This window comes from Ambystoma mexicanum, chromosome 2q (genome assembly GCF_040938575.1).
Source record: "Ambystoma mexicanum isolate Mex_15411 chromosome 2q, UKY_AmexF1_1, whole genome shotgun sequence".
Lineage (NCBI taxonomy): Eukaryota > Metazoa > Chordata > Amphibia > Caudata > Ambystomatidae > Ambystoma > Ambystoma mexicanum.
In genome coordinates, this window is record NC_090924.1 from 346,380,567 (window position 1) to 346,403,187 (window position 22,621).

At 44.8% G+C, this 22,621-nt stretch overlaps 1 protein-coding gene across 5 annotated transcripts in view; it reads right to left on the reverse strand.

The window, feature by feature from the left end:
• ARHGAP17 (Rho GTPase activating protein 17) overlaps positions 1 to 22,621 on the reverse strand; it is a 1,009,368-nt gene that overhangs the window by 210,963 nt on the left and 775,784 nt on the right. For 2 of the 5 annotated variants that reach the window (XM_069647359.1, XM_069647361.1), the window contains exon 18: positions 11,950 to 12,060. The exons of the other annotated variants lie outside the window; for them this stretch is intronic. In XM_069647359.1, coding sequence (XP_069503460.1) covers positions 11,950 to 12,060 — 111 coding nt within the window. The remainder of the gene's footprint in view (positions 1 to 11,949; positions 12,061 to 22,621) is intronic. 5 annotated transcript variants of the gene reach the window in all.

Below are 22,621 nucleotides of genomic sequence, written 5' to 3' on the forward strand. Positions count from 1 at the left end.
CAGAGAAAGTGTAAGGCACAATTCCATCTCCCATTAGAACACTGACATTTGATCAGAGTATGGCAAGTTGGGAAGTCCCTGAGGGAGTTGAATTTAGGGAGCAATCAGTAGCAGAAGACAGTGAGGGTCATCTGTGCTAGAGAGGAGGGTAGCGACAAGACGAGAGACGGGGAAGGGGAGCAGCCCTAGGCTGCACAAAGGAAAATAAAACCCTTGAACTGTTTCAAAGACTGTTTTCTGTTCCATCTGTGACATGCGTTTCATTATTCCTAGATTTACCCTGGAGGAAATGGACTGAAAGTGTGCTAAGTCAGAATTCATATTCTTGGGGATTCTAGGACTTTCTTTTCAGGCCCCATGAACTTTCTGCTTTATTCCAGTGTTTAATTGGTCTTTGATTTATTTTTGGTAGGCAAATTCACTTCGCCTTAAGTCCCCCTGCTATTACATTCCTTCATTCATTACTTTGATATCTTGTGCTTAGGGGCTTCCTTTGTTCAGGGTGACCACAAGGTAGGCCTTTCTGACCATATGGGCTCCTTGTGAGGCCACAATGGCAGCATCCTTATTGGTCCTAACTGGTTTTGGCCAGCATAGGTCCTTGAACTCTCCTGCTCACTTGCTGTCGGGGTGGCTTTGGCCAAGAAGCAGTCTTGAGACACTTGGGCCCCAGCTCTCTTTTGTGATTGGCTGTCTGGCTTTTGGCCAGCCCATTTGTGCAATGATATTTAGGTTTGCTCCTAGCCCTGATTCTCTCTTGCTGCTTTGTTCCTGCAATTTGGAGGTGGCAGGTCTGCCGACCTGCTGTATGAGTATTTACTTTTTTGCACACTGTATTCCCTTTTTGCACACTGTATTACCACATCTCTGGCAATTTTATTTCCTCTGTGCATTCTCCTAGCACCCACACAGCGCTCCGGCACCCGCCTCGTTTCTTTTCAATTCTATCTAATCTTTTTTCAATCCTTCTAATTCATTTCTTTCAAGTGTCTTTAATCTTCCTCTCTATCTTTTCGCTCTACCCTTGGCATGCCTTCTGCCACCATGACAACATTAGGTAGCACACATACACACACTCTCTTGCACAACCTTTTCACAACCTTCTTGCACCTTTTGGTTCCAGTGCGGCCCCCCATCCCGCATGCTGCCCGATTAGCCCGCTCCTCCGGAAGCTCCCTAGCTGGGCGCACCACGTACCTGCGGGCGCTCCATGCAGTCCTTCCAGCTCCAGGCCTGACCCAGGGCCTCCGCCCTAGACACACACACGCACACACACACACACCCACCCACCACTCTGCGCGCTACGATTGGTACAGCGCAGGGCTCACATCCCCGAGATGCCCTCATCTGATTATCCACTGTGCCATTGTCAGGATCAAGGCCGGCCCCCGCAGCGCGTCACACGCGGTTCTTCACAACCACTGCGGCTGCTCACAACACTATCAGCGTCTTGTTTGAGCAGGCTGCAGCGGTTGTGTGCGCACCAGCGTGAATGTTAAGAGCCTTCTCCCCTCGCTTTTTTCTCCACTGACCCAGCAGTCACAATAAGCCTCACTTTATGCTTACCCTCTCCACCTCAGACACGGACCTGGAGAACGTCCCTCTCCACCGCCCCGCCGCAGGTTCCCTGGACTTTCTATCCCTGCATCCAGGTAGGCGCTGCCCACAGCGGTTTTTCACTTCCATGCTCGAGCACATTTATTATACTGATCCACACAGCCAAGTTGGCTTTATCCAAGCCTGGACCATCCACAGGCTAAGCCATCCACAGTCTTTTACCCCCTCTTCTTAGCCCACTCTTACCCAATCCTTTTCTTTCCCCCCTCCCCTCTCCCCCCTCCCCCCTGCTCTTTCCCCTTCCCCCTCCCTCCCTTTGGGCCAAGTTGTCTATAGTTTTTAGCCACCACTTAATGGCTATGCTCCAACTTAGCAAGTGAGCAAACACATCTTTTAATAGCAGTAAACAGCTATGTAACATGATTTTCAGCTGCTTTCTGGATATACCACTGTGCAACATTGCAACTAGAAGTTGACTCATGCCATCCTTGCAATGTTCTTTTGTGTCTCCTAATCCAGGATTCCATGCAGCCCGCCATTGCTGTCCTACCATGAGGACAGACATGATTGATCACTACACGAAGAGTTTTTGTGTCCTGAAGAACAACCACTCATAACCATCGGAACCGGTCGACCAGACCTGTCGTGGCTCCTCCACAACACCACACGATATCCCTAAAACCAAGAGGGGGTATCGACAAACTGAACTCAAAAACCCAGAGAAGCAGGGGCTTTCAGCACACCCCATAAACCAGTGGGACGGTGCGGTTCGGTTTTAAGAAAAAAGCAAAATACTTTGTTGAAAAACCCGATCTATTCCTTCCTTATTTTTGGGCAACCACCCACATGCAAAGCCATCAGGGTGAACAAAGAACAAGCCACAAAATCCCGATGTCTCCGACCTGTACATGTTAACCTAAACTGTTTGGTTTATCACTACGAGATCTAATCCCCCTCTCATATCAACCCACCACCCTGCTGGTTGCCCCCTCCACCCCCTTTTGTAGGCTGTTGGTGTTAGCACTGCATGCGGTATACAGATAACCACATGCAGAGAGCTGCAATTAGTTCCCACTTCCTTCCCTCCCAGACAGACATTACACCATCCACTGTCTAAGATCAGACAACGAATCCAAAAAAAACCCCTCCTTTTCACCACTGGCAGGGTTTTGGGTGTCTGACAAGAGGGCCAGTACAGCTCATCATCTTGTGTCCAACGACCAGGACTACCACAAAAACTACCACAACCACTCCTTTTCCCTTGCCTTAACTTGCAAATAGACCATTGTTTCCCCATTGAACCGTCCACTGTGTACCAGTATGCCCCTACGGTTTGGGATGGCAGTTGCTACCCCGGTTTATGTAAGCCTCAATTGACCCTGTTGTTACTTCCTGAGTATTTAGAGCCATTCTTGCCATATCTAAAGGCCTCACTAGGCACAACATGGTAAGTGCAGTGGCTTGGGCATATCACAGTTTATGTGGTATGCCTCTGGAGGGCCAGTCCGCTCATGTGTTGCCTTCATCTTTCGTTCACCAAGCCACCAGGACTTGTCTTTGCAGGTTCCTACGTCTTCCCAGGGTCCTCATTGGCGGAATCTTTAATACAGGCTTGAGGGTCGACATCCTGAGATGATTCGTAGTTCCTTTTCTGGGCCGCTGGCATGGTTGCTGGCTCTGGATACAAGTCTATTGGGGGTCGTCCTGTTTTGTTGCTTCTTCCTCTGGGCGCTCTAGGTCCACCTCACAACCCACAAATCACTTCTTTGGTGTCTCCTCTGGCCTTCCGGGGGTTGATTGAAGCAGAATCTGCATTTGTGGGGAATATCAAGCTTACCTCCAATGAAGCGGATGGCCTACCAAGTTGGCTCCCATACATTCTTATGCAACTTTGAACCAACTGAACATTGACTCGGGGGACATTTTTCCTAAATCCCCTAGAGGTTCAGTGAACTCTGGACCAAGGATTATCATTTTGGCACTTAGCATTGATTTTGAATTGCTTTTTAAAGTCATGTTCTGAATTTCTGTAATTTTAACATTTGACTAACCTTGGTAACAATTTTTCCCTGAAGTGGATGAACATGGTAATAGTTGTTAACGTAATACAATATTCTTGAAGGCCTTTGGCTTAAAATTGTTGTCTACCTCCAAGGCTTTTTCATAATTATATGTGCAGTTGCATTCATTTTAATATTTGAGTTAGGGGGTTATTAATGGTGTGTAGTAAGGTTCTAGTCCTTAGAGAAGTTTAGCTTATTTATCGTGCCTGGTAATCTAGTGTTTTCATTGTTCTTCCATGTGTTTTAGGTGCTAACCACCAGGTCTAGGGCCTTCCACATATACAGTGTTTGGGTTGTAACTTTGGGACACTGTACACAACTGTGCAGGCCCATAGTTTGCTAGTTTATATGGTTCCCTGGTTCTCCTAACCCTTGTTTTCCATGTTGGGGGCTGAACTAGGGTAATAGCCCACATATTGACATTGGGGTGAAGTTGAGTTCTTTATGATACACTGCTATTCCTCTAGTATGCTTCGTATCATTTAATACTGTGTACTATTACCCAAGTACTTGTCTGACCTGAAAGGGTTTTAGGTGTGACTTCAAGTATATACTTTTCAGCAAATCAGTGTGGTGTATTTTCTAGAGCCAAGTGTGTGGACGAATTGTAACTTCGTGACAACCTTCTACACCTACCTACATTTTATGCCTTTTCCCTTTGTCCACGTTACCTACCTTAAGAGAGGTTTGGCTTCACTTCATTGTCAGGTGCTTCCATTAGGGCTAGTGGTTGTGGTGCCTCAACAGAAGGTGTTAAAAAAAATTCTTTAACAGAGAGCAAGGTGTAAAGAAGAAATATGGCACTGTGTCGGGAAATCAAGGCTGCAGACAAATCTAGAAGAATGGTAATGATTTTACCATGGTGATCAATGAACTGATCTGAATGAGCAGAATTGAGAAGGCTGAATATGAAGCTGCTGTAACACATCCCCAGAAGCCACCAGAACCACCAGACAATCATCGAATAGTAATAACAGGGGCGGTGCAACACATCCTTTATGGATGCTATCCGTTATTATATTTCGAAGATGAACTTCATGAAGAGGATTCTTAAGACAACATCCATTTAAGAAAAACAAGCTTGAACTGGATGTTTAGAACCATAATGTAACTCAAGTAATGCTCCAAAACAGAATATATTAAGAATCACCATACAAACCCATTAGTGGTAAATATGCATTTGTCGAAGCTGGTGAAAAGGCACACTCAAAGAAGACAAACATTGTAGTTGAAGACATGCATTGCCCCTAGACAGAGAGGGGAATGAGAGAGAGAGAGAGAGAGAGAGAGGGAAAGAGAGAGAAAGAGAAAGACAGGAGAGAGAGACAGGAGAGAGAAAGAAAAAGGTAGGGGAGATAGAGCCTTCGTAGAAAGACGTAAACTACATTTAACACAAGAGATATAGTCCAACACTTTGGAGACTGATGTCATTTTGGCTTATAGCATGTCAGACTATCTTTGAAGCAGTAATAGAGACAGGCCTTGGCTTGCTGTAAAGCCACATCTGCTATCTTTCACTTGACATCTATTCCTCATAAGGACCAAGACTGCCAGGTTTGGAAACTCCCTCACTCAATGTTTCTTGGAGCGAGAGCATCCATCAAATCTCGTTCTCGCCATCAAATATGTAGACTTATCCTCTGCAGCCATTTAAAGGCAAGGCGGCTCACAAAAGGTAGACCACTCACGGAGTTCTAGATCTGTTGTCCCGTGGGGTATAATCAAAGGCCCCAAACTGAAGTTCCATGTGAAAAAGACCTTTCTGTCATTACCAAAGGAAAAGCAGCAATTTAGGTTCACAAAGGAAGGTGTTGTACTGCGACTATGGGAATTCAACATTTGAATACCAACGATGGTGTGCGCATCCTACTAAGGATGGAGGATACTAACCAGCACTTGTTCCGTCCACACAATAACACTCTGTATGTGGGTTTTGCAATCAGAGGTCGCATGCTAATGTCTGGGTACATTTAATGAAAATATTTCATTGCAGAAACAAGTGGACATTGATCTTAACAAGGTCATAGATGCCAGTGGAGGATTTAATCCAACTACCTACTTGCTATCCCTACAGTTGAAACATGGGGATTTAAAAATGGCTTATGCAATTCCATAAAGGGCAGAACTATAACTTGCCCTACGTCCTGAAGAAGGTCTTGAAAGAAGACAGTAATTTCTGTCATATGTGGACCGAAACACGTGTCGACGACTATATGAACAATCTGGCAAACAAAACCAGATGAGATACGACACCTGATAATAAGGACTGGGTCATAAAAATGTGTAACAACCTATGGAAATCTTTGTGTAGTACCAGAATATGAATACACAATGTATAATATGCCAAATTGGTTTTATGTAAGAATGTGTGAATGAGAAATTGTGGGATTGAGAATGGATGCCTGAAATATGAAAGATATGGTGATGGAATGAGTGAATTGTTTTAAGAAACACATACAGTTATAGGTTATATGCTTATTGATTAAAATTTGTAATTATCGAATAAATTGCGTCATCCTGATCCACTGGTCCACCTTTTGCTTTAATTCCATGTATCTTACCTGAAGGACCAGGGATCTGATTGCAGGTACAACCCTTCATTTATAATTTGTTCACAAAGGAAGACAGAATTCAAGGGTCCCTTTCACATGAAAAACAGGATTTTTAAACACTGACACAAAAACAGCTTTGTATGTGTGTTTGCAAGTTAAAGTAATTTAAATGTGAAAAATGTACCCCTTCTAACATAGTAATGGAAAAATACTTGGCGTGTGTTCTCAAAAAAGTAATGTATATTATGTATGCATAATATACATTACATATATCATTTGCATGCAAAATACCAGCAAACATTTGAAAATAAAAGCCCACTTTATTTCCATGAAAAAGCTTCTGAAGACCCAAGGCAAACCCTGTGCTTGCTGTGGAAAAATGTCACAAAGCACTCCCCCCACAGAAGGCCTAGTTTACATCTCCCTCGCCCCCCCACCCCCCAATTATTTTACAACAATAAAAAGTGGCTTGTCTGGAAACCAAGTGTCTTTAGACTTGCTGTCTCTGCAAGACAATTTCCCTTGGCTGAAGCATGAGCAGAATGTAAGAAGGAAGTGTGAAAAAGGGGGATACTATTAAGGGAGGCTGAAACTCAAACTTCAAAGAGACCAATAAAACAACTCTGGCCACAGGCTGTCCCAGAGTGGCAAATGGCAGACGGCGTGGAGGAAGGGAAGCTCATATTTGTACATTTGAAGATTCCATTTGTTCAAAAGGACTATATTCATTTAGGCCTTTTTCTAAGCAACCGTAAGTCGTACTGATTACATGTATGTATCATTTAATTTTTTAAGGTAATTTCCAGGTGATTCTGGTGATATAAAATTCATCCACTGACGACTCTGGAACTGTTATGGCCCTCTAAAATAGGTTTCTGGCTGATCTGAAAATGTTCCAAATGTGGGAGTTGGTGAACGGTGACATTAAGAATATGGGGAATACATTGCATGTTCTTAACTGTTCTATATTCTGTGAAAATTGTCACAGCCGTGCAACATGATGCAGACCTGGCTGCCGTCTTATTTAATTACCCATGATTAGCTGAATCAGAAAATATATATTTTATGGCAGTTGTTAGTAAACTTATGAAGTTTTGCCACATAACTAGTTTTTGCCAAGAATTTGACATGAGAACAGATGGCGATTACAAATGGGAATAGCCATGTCTGCTCCAGACTTTTAAACCAATCCATAGAGCTATGCTGGAATAGGCAGGAGAGACAAGGGTAACTACCCATTCCTAGTTGCGAGAACTCTGGCAGGGCACTCGCCCAAGATTGTAAACTTGATGGCGTCATCGCTGCTATATAAGGTGGAATGTACAATGAGGAATGGAGAGATCTGCTGAAATTTACCATCGGAAAGGACATCTGGCGGTTGCGAGGAAACACCAGAGGAGATTGCTCAGTGCATCTGGGAGTAGCTGTCCATTTCTACGAAGGCCTAAAAGCTGACTGGGTCCTATGGTGGAGAGCGGGAGGCCATCCTTGAGAGTGGAGTGACCAGACCCCTGTCCTATCTTTCCAAAGGGCCCTGACATGCAGCTGGCTGTCCTGAACTTTAACCAGAGGTTTCCAATGTAAGTAGACTTGAGCCCTTTGTAACCAAGAACGATGGTCTGGAGGGTTGCCCAGAGCAATGCCAGAGGTTAGGATTAATTCAAAACCTTTCAACCATCACTTCTTTTGTGTTGCGCAAGTCACCGCGAGTGGGACAGGAATGCCCAGACGTGTGTCCCGTACCTGCTGGGCTTAGAGACCCAAGGCTCCTCCTCACGGATGCAGCCCAACAAGGCTGAAACATGTTTGTGGGATGCTTGTGGTCTCATGCAGAAGGGATGCGACCAAGCAGTTTGGGCTTGACTGCCCATTTAGGGGTAGGACCAAGCCTGATTTACATATGGTCTTTCCCCTTTTATAATGGCCTGCGGGCTAAGAACGATGGTCTGGAGGGTTGCCCAGAGCAATGCCAGAGGTTAAGATTAATTCCAAACCTTTTAGCCATCACCTTTTGTTTTGGGGGAACTGCTGGCCTTAAATCCTTTCCCATTATAGTGGGTCGGGGGTCAGGGGAACTGTGTAGATCCTTAGTCTATAAAAATAGTAATATAATTAATTCCCTTTGGCAGAACAATACAGGGTGATTTTTGTTAAAATTTGGAATTAACAAAGCTCACTTCCCAGTGTGCGCTGAAAAACTATAGCCTATAACATAATTGGGCAATACTTTTTGACCCATTAACCCAGACTTCTTTAAGGAAGAGGGGTGTCTTTGTTTTTACATCAATCCAAACTTTTTGTCCAACTTTCCCCAACACAGGCCTTTCAGTGGAGGGGGGTCTGAAATCAAAAATTCTTCAATCACCCCCCCCCCCCCCAACCTAGACCAAAGTCCAAAGTAGTGGGCGGGGGATATCTAAAAACAAGCTACTAAATCACCCTGCATTTATTTTAAACTAAACGTGCGGGTGAAATCATAGTTACCCTCTGCATTTCATTTGTCCAAATCTGGAAAACCAACCTGCTAGCCTTTTAAGCGTGCAGGAAAATCGAAATTGCAGAACACTACATTTGTAAATTGTGATCACTGACCAGTGCTAATTATTTCTTGAAGTGAAATTCGTAGAAAGTAAAGAATTGTGATGTGTTTCAACTCACTTGTGTGATTTATTTATGTTGAGAAAAGTTTGTGTTGTGCCACAGATAAAGTGGTGTTTGACATTTCACTGCGAGTTTCGCAACATCTAATTCAAATAAATAAAACTATCATCTCAATTCACTACCTTGGTTCTTGGCTTAGTGTGGCACAGGGGGAGAAAGCCATGGTGATATTATATGTTGTTCAGACAGGGCTATGCAAACACAAGATTAAAGAAATGACGGTATTTGGTGTGACGCTTTAACTGGGGGGAGAAAGTCCTTCCCCGTGTTAATAGTGGTCCTCAATAGATATCGTTACAGTCCACACATTTAAACATTGTGTTCGTTCCACATGGGGGTCCGGCAAAATCTGAATGAGAAAGCTAGCACTGGTATCCCAGATGAAAAGCTTTTAGGAAGCTATGAAACAAATCCATGAATTCCGGAGCAGGCACACTACATGGATCAAATCCATTATAAATAATGTATCCCAGGTGGGAGAATGGCTTGTTAGAGCTGCTATTGTTTTGAGAATAAATATAAATCAAGACATTTTTGATTTCAAGTAGTCCTTTACAGCACATTCCAAGGTATGGTTACACAAGCAGGCAAACCATATTTTGATAACATCCTATGTTATTTTAGTGTTGATCAAGAAGCCTGAATAAATTATCGGAGCTAGCCTACCCATTATAGGAACTGGGACGTCAAGCAACCAACAGGGTATTTTTGCATGAGTGCACACGCAACGCCAAATAGGCCTGGAATCTTTACTAAGCATGCTAGTAGCTGTTTTGCCAGGTGTTTTATCGTCCCTTTACAATACAAATAAACATAAGAAGCATGCGTGTGTGTAATGCAAGTGTGACCTTTCAGTATCTAATAGTACTTTACTGTCAGGAGACCCCCTCGCCGGCCCCCTAGTGAACTTCTCCAGATTGAGGCGCTTCCCTGGTTGTCCTTGGCGTACTTATTGTGGATGGATGGAATGGAAAATATCACACTGGTATAGTCTTGGACTTCATGACCCCAGACTCCCCAGCGCCGACATTGTACATTTATCTCTCGGGAGAGTTTGAGGGCGGTGCTTCCTAGCAACACTTCAGGGGTGTGTGCTTGCATCAGTTTCTTTCCGATCTTTGTCCCTGTAATTGAGCTGTTCTCGTAACTAACTTGTTGACTTTTAGGAAATGGTCCCATACGTGTTTCGGCCCAAGACCTCAAAAGTGTGCCAGTGGGTTTGGTGCCTTCCGTGTCATTGCCCTTCTCCTTCCTCCCATTCCTATCTCCGTCATACAGCTAGTTATCTTTCATCCATTAGGGTTAATGCCCACCAACAACCTTTGACAAGATTTGCGCGAGTCGGGGGAGGAGGCTAAAGAGTAGTGGAAACTTCATGTGAACAACTGATTGTCTGTGGCTTTTTTGGGGCTATGGTTTCAGATCCGACTTCTTTAGGGTCATATTCTCCCAACCTTTTTACCCACTTCCTCACCTGCTCTTGTGTTTCCGTTTGAGCAGTTGGCTGGTAGCGAAGGGGAGTTGGCGAGGGCACAGTATCTAGTCCTGTAGTATTCCAGACATTTGCCCATGGAAGAAATGCATTCTTTAAGTTACACAACAAGAAACTCTACCAAGCACACAAGCTGCCTTTGCATTTTAATACCATCCATGGATAAGTGCTTCTTCATGCTCAAAATATGCAGGTGAACAAATAAAATGAAGATTCAGACAATTTAATCCCATGTGAGAAGCCGGTTAATAAGGGCGTAAAGAGGCAGTAGTGCTATAAAGTTCGGAAACCAAGGACCCATAAGGGATCATGAAGATAGCTTAGGCCATTTCCCTTCCTTAGTGGAAGGTGGATCAAATAGGATGGGAATCCGGGGATTGAACTAAAACCACAATTGAGTTAAATGGGATCAGGTTCATAATAACTTCCTTCAGGTACTGCTACTGAAAATGAAGCAGGTATGAAGCATAGTGAAACAGCGGTTATGCCGTCTGGGGATGTACGATACATAATGAGATTACTCCTTTCTTTGTGATGTCATTCATATTATATTTGTCTCATTCTGTGCATATTTTAAACAATGAAGATTTTAGGGATGTATAATTTGATAGTTGGCAATACATGGAAACGCCTCATCCTATTTCAGAAGCAGGCAAGGTAAATCTCTGGACGGGTGTAGCCTTTGAGAAACTGAGTCAGGCTCTGGAACAAAAGGCAGGGGATCCTACAGAAACAGGTCATACAGGACCAGGGCTTCAATGATATACAAGATGGTGACACGGCACACAATTACTCATACATATTTTGGATCCACAGAGTGTGACCTTGTATTAAGTACCAACAGATGCTCCAACCACACTTCTACATCTGGTACACACAATCTGCCTACCTTTATCTGCTTCTTGTTGCTTCAGGATAATGCTTCAGGATAATGTCAAGTATCCCCTGAATTAACAAACCAGTACCACTCTCCGACATCCGGCCATTTTTGTATTATCACACAGTGCAAGAATGCCCAGAATGGTGGTTACCTTAACAGCTGGAACAGTCTTTGTGGGGGTGAGCTGTTGCAAAATATCTGACTCAAAGAATGAACGCCTTGAAACACCCACAGAAATGCAATAATGTGACTCAATAAGTGCTACAACATGACCAGGCATGCACAGAAAAGAACAGGGAAACATGTACATTATGCAGTGGCAAACGCCTGAGAACATAAAGCAAGTTTCAATGAAACCAAAAGGTGGAAAATTGGAAAATGTGGTGATTAGTTTGTTATAGCAGTGGAGGTGGTGTGGGCATTCATACTTAAAAAATGCATGCAATGCACAGTATCAGCTTAAATGTATGATCCTCACATAAGTTTGCATAAGACTGCTAGGAGTTAGTAAAAGGCAAGAACCATAAGTAACAATATTACTCTAGTAGGACCGGAAGAGGACAAACACTTTACAACAGTTAAATGGTGAACAGTTAAAGCAAAGCCTGAAGGAAATCAGCTGCCAAGCGATACAGTTGAGTTAAGAAAGATCCCACAGCTTCTCCTGCCCACATTGGGAAGGATGGACCAAGGGAGTAGGCAAGTTCCACCACCGGACATCAGAACAGAATCGTAAATAAATACCTGACATCCCCTTGAATAACGGGTCGTCCTCCTTCCGAGGCAGCCCGTTGGTGACCCCTTACGGGCTGTGCGGTTGAAAGTGTGTGGCCGGAACTGATCAAAGTAGTGAGCCTGCAAACGGTAGAAAAGTCCTTTGAGTAGTACTGCACACACTTGGAAGGATGGATGAGTTGTATGGTAAAGGTTCCCTCCAAAACTGTGTGGGAGATGAAGATGCCACGAGCACAACTAGATATTTAAATGACATACCAGGTGATATAGAAGAGAAGCACAGCTAGAGAAGAGGGGAATGTGGTGGGAACCCAGACAACTACTGCACAAGAGATGCAAAGGATATCCCAGCACAGCCACAGCACATACGATATTAAAAACATCCCAGCTTAACTAGAGAAGAAAAGTGCAAAGGAAGTCCTAGAGCAGTCACATTGCAGGGTGTGCAAAGGGCATCCAAGCACGTGTGATGTGAAGGATGTTCCAGGATTGTGAAGGTTGCCCGGACAAAAAGCGCAAAAGATGTGAAGGACATCCCACCACATCTGGGGCAGGAAGGCTGTGCATAGGATCCAGGAGAACCAAAGTACAGGGTATGTGAAAGACAGTCCATTACCACAGGAGAAAAACAGATGTGAAGGACTAACCAGCGCAGCTATAAAACCGGGGTTGGGAAGGGCACCCAATAATAGCAAGGGTGCATTGAATGCGATGAACAGCCAATACACCAATAGCAGAATGGATGCTATTGATGTCCCAGCATAGCGAGGGCAGTAGGTACATGAGACATCCCAGCACAACAAGAGTGAGGAATAGGTGTACAGAGAAAGATCACGGAGGAAGTGCAGTGCGATCATGAAAATCCCAGCATAGTTAGAGCAATAGACTATTCTAGTGGATTCTAGTGTAGGTAAAACACCCTCAAAACAATCCATAACAGATATTGGCTCAAGAGCTGTATTAGCCAATATACTCTTTGACCTGCCACAGGACATGAAATATCCTATTTTTAGGGGTAAGTGTTAACAGAGCATAACTACTTCCTTTGAAGCAGCAATATGAAGCAGCCTAAAACCAATACCCTGGATCAAGTCTTGATTTTAATAGGCCACAAAGAGCAACAGATGACCGCTTATTGAAGCACATCTGTGAGCCCTAGACATTGAGCAAGACTCAGTTGCAGCCCAGTGTATGATACAATATAAAATAAAGAACATGTTACTCATTGTAGTGATGGCTGGTCTCCTAGTCTATATTTTACCCTAGCTTATAGTCCCCTTCCATCAATACTTGTGAAATGTTGCCCCTCGGGAGGGGATAGAACTGGAACATGATGGGTGCAGCATTTGATAGGAAAAAGGAAAAAAAAAATCTGATTGGTGTACACTTATCTCCCGCATGTTGTTCTCGGCCTCAACCGCCAGTCCATTTTATAGTGCTGTAATAGAAGGATCTCCTTACATGGGGAGGGCATTTTGGAGGAAAGGGAACTAAGAGTACAGTAGTCGCTAAAGTGAGAAACTTGTTCTTACTCTTACATTCCGTTCCCTTTCCTCCATATTTGTGGGAGACTGTAAAGCACCTTAAAAATGGGAGGGGGGAGAGAGAGGTACAATTAAAAGGTCTCTGTAATGAGAAAGGAAAAATGGTGCGAAGAACAGGCTGAGCAAACAAAGTACCCCCAGGACTTGAGTCTAGAGAATAGTATTTGAAGAAGCAACGAGCTGTGGCCAATGTAGGCGACTTGCTAATGACTTTGAGAGGAACATTCCTTTGGAATGCAACTGAATCTGTCTTGGCCCACATCAAGCGAGTGTGAAGAACCTCATGATGCATAATCTTTCTGATGGCGTAACATCCCAGAATACTAGTTAAATACTGTGATGACGTTCCATAATGGAGGCTGGATGATGGAACTGAGATGGGCTTGGGGAGTGGGAACCAACTACCGCTCTATGATGTAGGCACCAGAGGTGATTAATGGAGGATTCCCCATTGCTTCCCAGTCCATCACCAGCCTTATGTTTGCAGTCTTTGCCTAGAACCTCATGGACCCTTGGGCTGATGACAGGCCATCATAGGAAGGAGGTACACCAAAAGAATGTCTCCCAGAGATGTAATTCCCAAAGGCTCCAGGGACCGTATTGTTAGGGAGGTTTTTTCAGAGCCCTCTGGGGCATGAAGAGACCTAGCCTAAATAGAAAACTGTATCCACAGATTTAGACCAAAACTCTCAAATGGTAACCTAGAACAGTCAGGCCCCACTCTTAGGTGGGGATGGGTTGGCAGCAAACTACTTTTAGGCCCAACTGATCACACAAAAGAAGAAATTACGCACGGATGCATGAAGTTCAAATAAGTGCTAAGCAACATACAAGAGCTAAGCAGTATATAATAAAAGCAGCAAAAGGCCTCATACAAGACCCTTCCTACTTCTAAAACCAGTGTCAGGAATAATACCTACTGGCAAACCCCAGACCTTGACTTGCTAAAGGAAGAGAGGATTCCAAGGCAAAGGCAAGGTACATACACAGTCATAGAACCTCAAAGACAACACGTAGGATGAACAGTGTTCCCTACATGTAGCGTAGACAAACCTGACAGAGCAACTAACACTATTAAATGGAGAGAGGAAAGGGATTAAACATAATGGCAAATCAGAATAGTCACTTCACTTCCAAAACGCTTGAGAGACAACACAACACTGGCTCAATTTGCGTGTTCACTCTAAAACCCCACAGAAACAGCTCAGGGCAACATGAACTGGCAGAAGGAAACACAAGACGGCCCAGGAACAGAGCTGACGCAGGGCATGAGCAAATGACTAGACTTCCAGGCCAGGAAGACTTTCCGCCTAAAGACACTTGAGCCAGAATTAAAAGCGAGAGGTAGCACAGCAAAGGAAAGGCCAGGAATATGTCCCAGGTTAAAACAACCAAGACACCCAGCTAGAGTGACCAGCAGGAAGCCAATAGCCTGGCATGGGAGTCCACCAGCAAAGAAGGGTCAGGGAGCAAGGAAAAATAATAGAAGGTCCTGCCATTGTGGCCACCCAAGGGTCCCCAGCAGCACTCTCCCATGAGTTTAGGTACAGAATTTGAGGAGTGCATAAGGTTTGTTACTAATAAAACATTCTACTCAGTGGCTGGCCTAAGCCAGACCTTAGATCACATAATTGCCAAGCAGATAAAGATTTTTGCAGTCAGCCAATCAGGCAGCCCTAAAAAGTGCCAAATTCACCGGCCCACCTACACTGGATGTAGATTGGGAAGTAAGTCTAGAGTATTTTAAATCAGTCAACAGCAGTTTAAAATAAATTAGGATACCTTTGTGGGCCTAGTATGAGCCCATATCAGTAGAATATCTATTTTGGCCATGCTTCGGGGTATACATAGACAAAGGGATGTCCCAAAACAAAATGGCCGGGAGTAGGGCTGACCACCATCTAGGCGCATATCTAATGTAGGAAAGGTTACTACATGCCTGATGTAGCCAGAACTAAACCAATGCTGCCACCAGCCAAATCCACAAAACACCGAGTTATAAAAATCGACCTGGGACCACAAAATGGGTACTTAAAAAGTACCCCTGCTAAGGGCAGTATATCAGAAAAAAGCTTGCTGTGGCAGCGGGACCTCAGTAGAAGCGCCTAAGGCCACAAAAGAAAGGTTTTGTTTTTAAAAAGGAAGCCTGAACATTTTTTTTTTTTTTTTTTTTGGGAGAACCAGAACATTGGGGAGACAAACTCAAAAATTAAATTCTCCCACAAAACGGATCTATAAATGTCAGGCCACAGGTATGAAAAAGTTACAAACCGGGCCAACAGGAAGCCTCAGGGGCATATGTAGACTCTCTGGTATGTCGGGAGGGTTTAGAGTCAACCACAATGTAACAGTAACAAAGGGTATGGAAGATGTTACAAATCTTACATAGGACTTACAATACTAAGCTTTATTAGTCCAATCCCCACCCTCATATTCGACAATGGACAAGGTATGCAGCCCAAATAATATTACATTCAAGATAATTTCTGAAAGTTCTCAGAGTTCGCACATGGGAAATAAAGGGCTGGGTGCAGCGGTCTGAGGCAGTTAAGTGGGTATATATGTATGCAAGGTTTCCCCGAGTAGGGAAAGGGCAGCTACTTAGCTTCAGGCATCCAGGGAGACCCCCAAAAAGATACCCAGACTCGGGCTGTCCCATACAAAAGTATGGCAGAGTGGACTAGAGAAAGACTGGGGCAAGCAGGACTTCAAAAATGGCACGTACACCAGCCCTTCAAACCCCTAATAAGGAAAGCAACTGTCGGGTACAACTGTTCTCACTTTGCAGATCAGGTCGCTGGTTTGCAGATGTAGGGGGTCAATTTCGGTATTAAATGTGGGTTGGTCTAGGCAGTGGTTCCAACCAGTTTCACAAATCTTTAGGCGGACTACCACATTGGATTTCAGGATTCCAAAAGGTGAGACCTCTCCTTCAGCATCCAAGACAAAGCAAAAACAAATAGAAGATGGCTAGAAAGTTTAGAATTAATCTTAAACCTCTGGCAATTTCTCTGGGCAACCCTCCAGACCCACCATCGTTCTTCACCTGCTAAGCCATTACAGGAATGGGAAAGACCATATGCAAATCATGCTTGGTGCCATCCCCAGAGGGGCAGTCCAGCCCGAACTGCTAGGTCACATCACTTCTGCACAAGACCACAAGCATCGCCTGACATGTTATGGTGTCATTGAGGAGTAGCTTGGGTCTCGAGGCCCAGCAGGCACATGACCCAGGTACCACTTAGGGTGACAATCATCCACAAAACAGGATCTAGAAAACGCAGTAGACAGAAGATGCAGTAGACAGAAGATGCAGTCAAAGAGACCCCGAACTTGCTCATATGGCACGAAACAGGGCGGATTGACTCTGGTTACTGACCGGCTCCTCTCCTCAACAAAGAGCTTCTGCAGGCAGCACTGTCCCAATCCCATGAAAAGGACACCTGCAAAATGTCCAGCCCCAGGGCTGGGGGATGTTTATGCAATGGCAGAGAGGCCATTCTAGAGTAGGACTTCAGACTAGTTAATCCCACTAGTTCCAGGAAGGGAGGCACCTGGTACAGGTCTCCCTTGACAATGAAAAGTAGAGCTTGCCTTGACAGAAGATGATTTGGCGAATGCAAGTTGCAGCACAAGTACCCAGACATCCCTCTTCAGCCTCCTGTTTTTTAATCTAGTGGTCAACTGTCAAATGGCTCCAGATTTCTTCCTAATATGTGAAATCCTAGGCTGAACATTTACAAAGGGAATGCCAGTCTACTGCTTGACAGCCAGCTCCCTGAGCACCTCCCCAGCAACTCTGACCTCACTCTGGCTGGAATGCATATCAGGGCCTGGCCATTTCTCTTCCCCAGATCCAGCCAATTCACTCAGTAAACATTTTCCAGGCTTCCAACAATAAGCCTGTGAAACTCTATGGCCATATATGGCCCTTTCTGACCCTGGCTAAGAACAAGGCCATCAAGGACAAAAACACTCAGGAGGCGCTTCAAACACAAGGTATCAGCATTTTAGACTATCATTGTGGTAAAATGACTAACTTGCGTTAATTGCATGTTGGACGGTATAATGGTTAAAAGAGATATCACTTCCCTGTGCCTGCCAGGGATGTACTGAAGAGTATAAAAATTATACTCCAAGAAAATAAAGGGGGGCAACGTTTCCTTGAAGTACTCTCCAAACGGGAAGGTAATAGTGCTACACACATAGGAAAAGGAGTTTAATTGGGGAAAGGTATCCCCTTGCATTCGTAGACATAATGATTGATAAGTGTCCACAAAATGATTGAGAATTACACCATGGAGTGAGGTTGAAAAATACCCCACTCCCAAAAATCAGTCCAGAATCACACAAACCATCTGCAGATATGCTGGGAGGAGTCCTATTAAGTTGATGGGAAAGTTGTAAAAGCAACAAAAGATTTACCAACGCTTTTCAGCAGGGACGGTCTTTGCGTCAGGCAGCTCAGGCAGCTGCCTGACGTCAGCCAGCCTCTAGGGGGCGCTGCACAGCGGTGCTCGGAGTCCTGCTGCAAGCCAGGCCTGGCTGGGCCACACGCACCAGCAACCAGGCCTCGATTTTGATGCCATATGGAGCAGTGAGCACTGAGTACTGCTTCAGGCTGCAGCCTCTGCCCTCAAGCAGGGCAACAGCAATTAATACATTAGCAACATTTGTTGGTTGTTTTTCACTTCCCCCGATTCCCCCCCCCCCACCCCGGGCCCCATGGTGCTGGCACCACCCAGGCCCATGGGCGCACGTGTACCCTCAGGCTATGTGCGCGCGCGCACTGATAGCTTGGATTGGTGCTGGCTGCTGCTGCTGTCAGCCCCCACCAATCGAAAACAGGAGCGCCGAGCGAGTGGAGTGGATGCATGCACACAATATCAGGTAAGTAAATATAGTGTTTGGGGCGAGGGCGACTCAGGCATGTTGTTCCATATATGCATCCCATCCCGATTCCTTGTGAGCAGCAGCACCGAAACACGCCCAGGTCCGGGGTGCTGCTGCTGCCATATGGAACAACATGCCTGATGCAATCACGGGATGACACTTCTCCCTGTGCTCTTTATTGCTTCTGGACCTGAGTGATACTTCATCGCTTTGGGGCCGGCCGGTGGTGATTTCTATTTACTGAGCGGGCTCGGGGCTGCTCTGTTATTAGGTCATGCGGCGGAGTCGTGTTCCCGTTATTCCCCAGGTGGGACTGTGTGGCCCGCAGCCAGTAGCCTCTGGTGGTGGTGCTTGGATTGCCTTGTCTCCAGGGTCTCCTGTAATTCAGGCTAAGATATAGGGAGAGAGAAGTAATGTCCCATTCCGTGGCTGAAGTTCATTGTTTTTAATACACTGTCAATGCTTCCATTATTATAAGTATTGCAGACATGAGTCTAAATGTAAAAACCTTTTTCTTTGAATATCTCGATCGTCTCCTTTTTTTCCGTGCTCAGAAGATGGCGCCTAGGTCAAATGACTTCCTAGCAAGCTCTATATAATGCATGTCCACCTGCCCCCGTTCAGTTTTGTGTTTCAATATCAACCACTTCACAAGATGAGCTGGCACACCTGGAGGTCGCTTGAGCCTCAATTATTGTTTCGGTTTTATCATCAAGTGAATGATTTCATGGAAACGAATGGGGATTGTCTGAACTAATTGCGGAGAAATGGATATCACCCAGCCAAACACTGTTAACTGACAACAAATATGCAATATATCACAATAAGGACGACATACTTGTGCTAGTCCGCATAGTCTACCGACCTGAAAAGGGAAGTCAAAGGCAGATCTAGAAATTCTTAATTGTCTGATGTATCTGAAAGCAAATGCTGATAATTCTATGGCTCACGTTTGTACATGAACCCTAGTTCTTATGGTAGATCATTTAAATGAAGGACGCTGTTCCCAGTTCTCTGGAAGTAGAGTGGAAATCTGCTTCTGACACTGTACAGAGTCTTCTAGCCCAGTGTTTAAGTATGTATTTCAAAGCCAAGTCACAACTAGTGTTTACCCCTGTGCCCACTCTCTGCTTTGGTAAAATGCGAGACTGTTATCAGAACAAAAACACAGGTGGTTATTCTGATTTATTTGGATTCGCACACTGGTGGTGGACAAACCGGTCTTTCAGAGATCATCATATTCAATAGAGTCAACAAAAACCAACTGCCTGATCACAAGTGTGGCTAATACCCTGCCAAACTAGGGTACCTTTGCTGCTGGTAGTAATTATTATTATTGAGTTTTTATACTGCGCCAGTTCACCACCACAGTGGCCTCAAAGTGTGTAAACCTTTTCTAAGTTAGGAGCCTTCAGTCTCTCCCTGGGAACGCAGGCCCCTAGTCTGCTGAAAGGCAGTGACCAGAAAACAGTGGCATAAAAGAGAAGAGTGTGTTGTAATAGTAAGTCTGTGCCTGATTAATGATGTGTGTTGCTCCCGATTCAGAAGTAACATAGGACTTCACTGGGGAGTGGCTGTATTATCGCACGTGGTAATTCCCGCCAGCAGCATTTTTAGTATTGGCAATTTCTTCATTTGGCAGCAGGTGAGTTTCTTGCCTATAGATATCCAAAGCCCGCAATCTGACGGAGTGGTAAAACAGGCTGTAACAATACTGCTGCCCGTTTGTACCGCCACAGCCAGCCTCAATGAAGCTCAAAATCAACAGTCGCAAAGTGAAGCTATACGCATGGAACATGTGTGCAGCAGAAAAAACTAGAAACTATTGTCTCCTTCCTCAAACATACTTCAATGCCTGGTGTCAAACTAATCATCCACTGCAGTGTGGCAGCTGCAGAGAGGTTAGCCGTCCAGGGCAAGCTCTAGGCGCGAGGCTGTGACAGATAGAACACCTGGACCAGAGTCCCACCTATAGGCTCCCTTCAGCACAGTCAGGTTGTTTGTGATTCTGGCTGCTGGCGTGAAGTGTTTCATCCATGCTTTTCACTTTACACTGACAGTGTTGGAGACATACGCAAACCCAAAGAAGGCTGTAGAGGCCCAGCTCTGGGAACTTGGGAAAGAGCAAACTCCGGTCCTCACGCGAAGGAATGTAAAGCCATGTTAACAATATCGCCTCCATTTTCGCTTTAGGTCACATTAGGTATGTGGGGCACCAGTTCCTGACTTTTCTTGTTCTTTGCCCACCAGTCCGATTCCTGTGGAGAATGGAGAGACACAGCATGATCAAGGGGGCCACCTTACATCTCAAAGCTTCCGTGACAGCGCTGTTTGACTGAAGCTGTAGTGTTTGGTTTCAAGTACTGTTGCATCCTGTGTGTGCTGTCAGCTCTCTGCTGTCAGGCGTGTCTCCAATGCTAAGGGCGCCTCTGTATTTAAGGGCACATTTTTATAACTAAAATTAATCGTAAAATAAATACAGTGGAAAAAATGATAAGCTGGGTGTTGGCGGAAATGTGTTGCTCCCTCATATGTGATAGGATTCCTGTCCCCCACTTTCACTTAACCAGTATACGGGAAGCTGCTGTCACTTAAGCGGTGAGCAAACTGAAGCACAGGAGGAGAAGGACAAGGTTTAAGGAGCAGGAAAAAGGGTCAGTCTGCTGTTTCAAGCCCCAATGACAGAAACTCATTCCATTTGCTGCAATACTCTGACCTAGTAGAGTACATGCTAGCTTTCAGAATGTCTGCTGTCCTTGGAAAATCCCAGTTGTCCGTAAATGTAATCCTCAGGATGCAGGTCACCAAGGACATGGATTTGTTGAGGGTGGGAGTGGGGGGTTGAACAATAAGGCCTTTCCTCTGAATACTGCTTTTAGCTGCTAAAGGAAAGGAGGGGAGAAGACTCAGTGGAGAGGTCCAGAAAGTCAGGGTACTAAAACCTGTTGGGTCATAGAGGAGCTTCTGCTAAGCTTGTGAACTACCTTCAGAAATAGGAGAAGAGGCAGAAACTCAGATTAATCTGTCCCTCTATTAAAGATGGAAGCCGCCCCCACATCTTCTCACCCCTGGCCCTTAAAGAGGCATTTAGCATGCATTCTTGTCTCTGCAAAGCAAAAACCTATTGCTGAAAAATTGATGAAGAGCCACGCTAAATAGTTTGTATTCGCTAGATGCCCACATGAGTCTGCTCAAGCAATTCATTTGAATGGTGTCTTGTCAGCCAGGTCAATCATCATTGGTAGGACAGGTATTATTTGCAATGGCCCACCATCAACAAATTGGAACAAGTGAAGAGTTGAGGTGTTCTGGCCCCCTGGTTCGGTTTGTTTAGATTGACAATAACAGTGGTGTTGTCTATTTGTACAAGGACCTTCTTGACACAAACTGAAGAGTAGAAGGCCTTGAGGGCCAAGATTACAGCTTTTAGTTGCAGAACATTTATATGTTTTACAAATTGCTAAGGGTTCCAAAGGTTGAGCAGCTACAGAGAACCAATGTTCTTACCTCAGCTTATCAGTGAGCCATCCATGGGGAATGAGCCCAAGGGATTGGTAAAGGTTATTCCCATTCCTAATAGACTGTCCGGCTCGTCCGTTAGAGGCGGCCATCCTTGATTTTTATGGAGGATAGAGACCTCTGCTGACTGGTTCTAGTCAGCACAGAAATAAAGTTGAGTATTTTGCATGAAAAGTCTTGCATACGGGGCTACTAAGATGCAAGCGGTGATCAACCCAAACAGCTTCTGGAAATTGAGTATTGCCATTGGAGTCTTGAGTCATTATTGATTGACTGCTGAGATTTAAAATACCCTTCTTGATGTCCAATCGGCATCCTACATACGGCAGTGATGAGTAAGAATTGATTTTGGGGAATTCAGTGAAATGCCCCAAGAGAACAGATTCAGTGTAAACGGTAGGGACATGAGGGACTGCTGGGCCCTTGGCTCTGAATGACCTGGCATCGAAGAATGGACAGATGTGGGCTCAAAAGTCTTTTACAGCCACCATAACTTTGATAAAGGGCTCTTGGTGCAGAACCGAGTCCAAAGCAAAACATTCCGAGTTGATAGCAATGAGGTTTTGTAGAAAACCATAGGAACGTCCAATCGAGGCCTGGGAACAGCTTGTAATGTGCAAATAGATATGCTGCAGATCAAGAGCACAGCACTTAAGACCCCTTGCTATAGCGGTGAGACTATTTGGGCTGGAGTGACTTTGGAATAAAGGTATTGAAATCCAAAA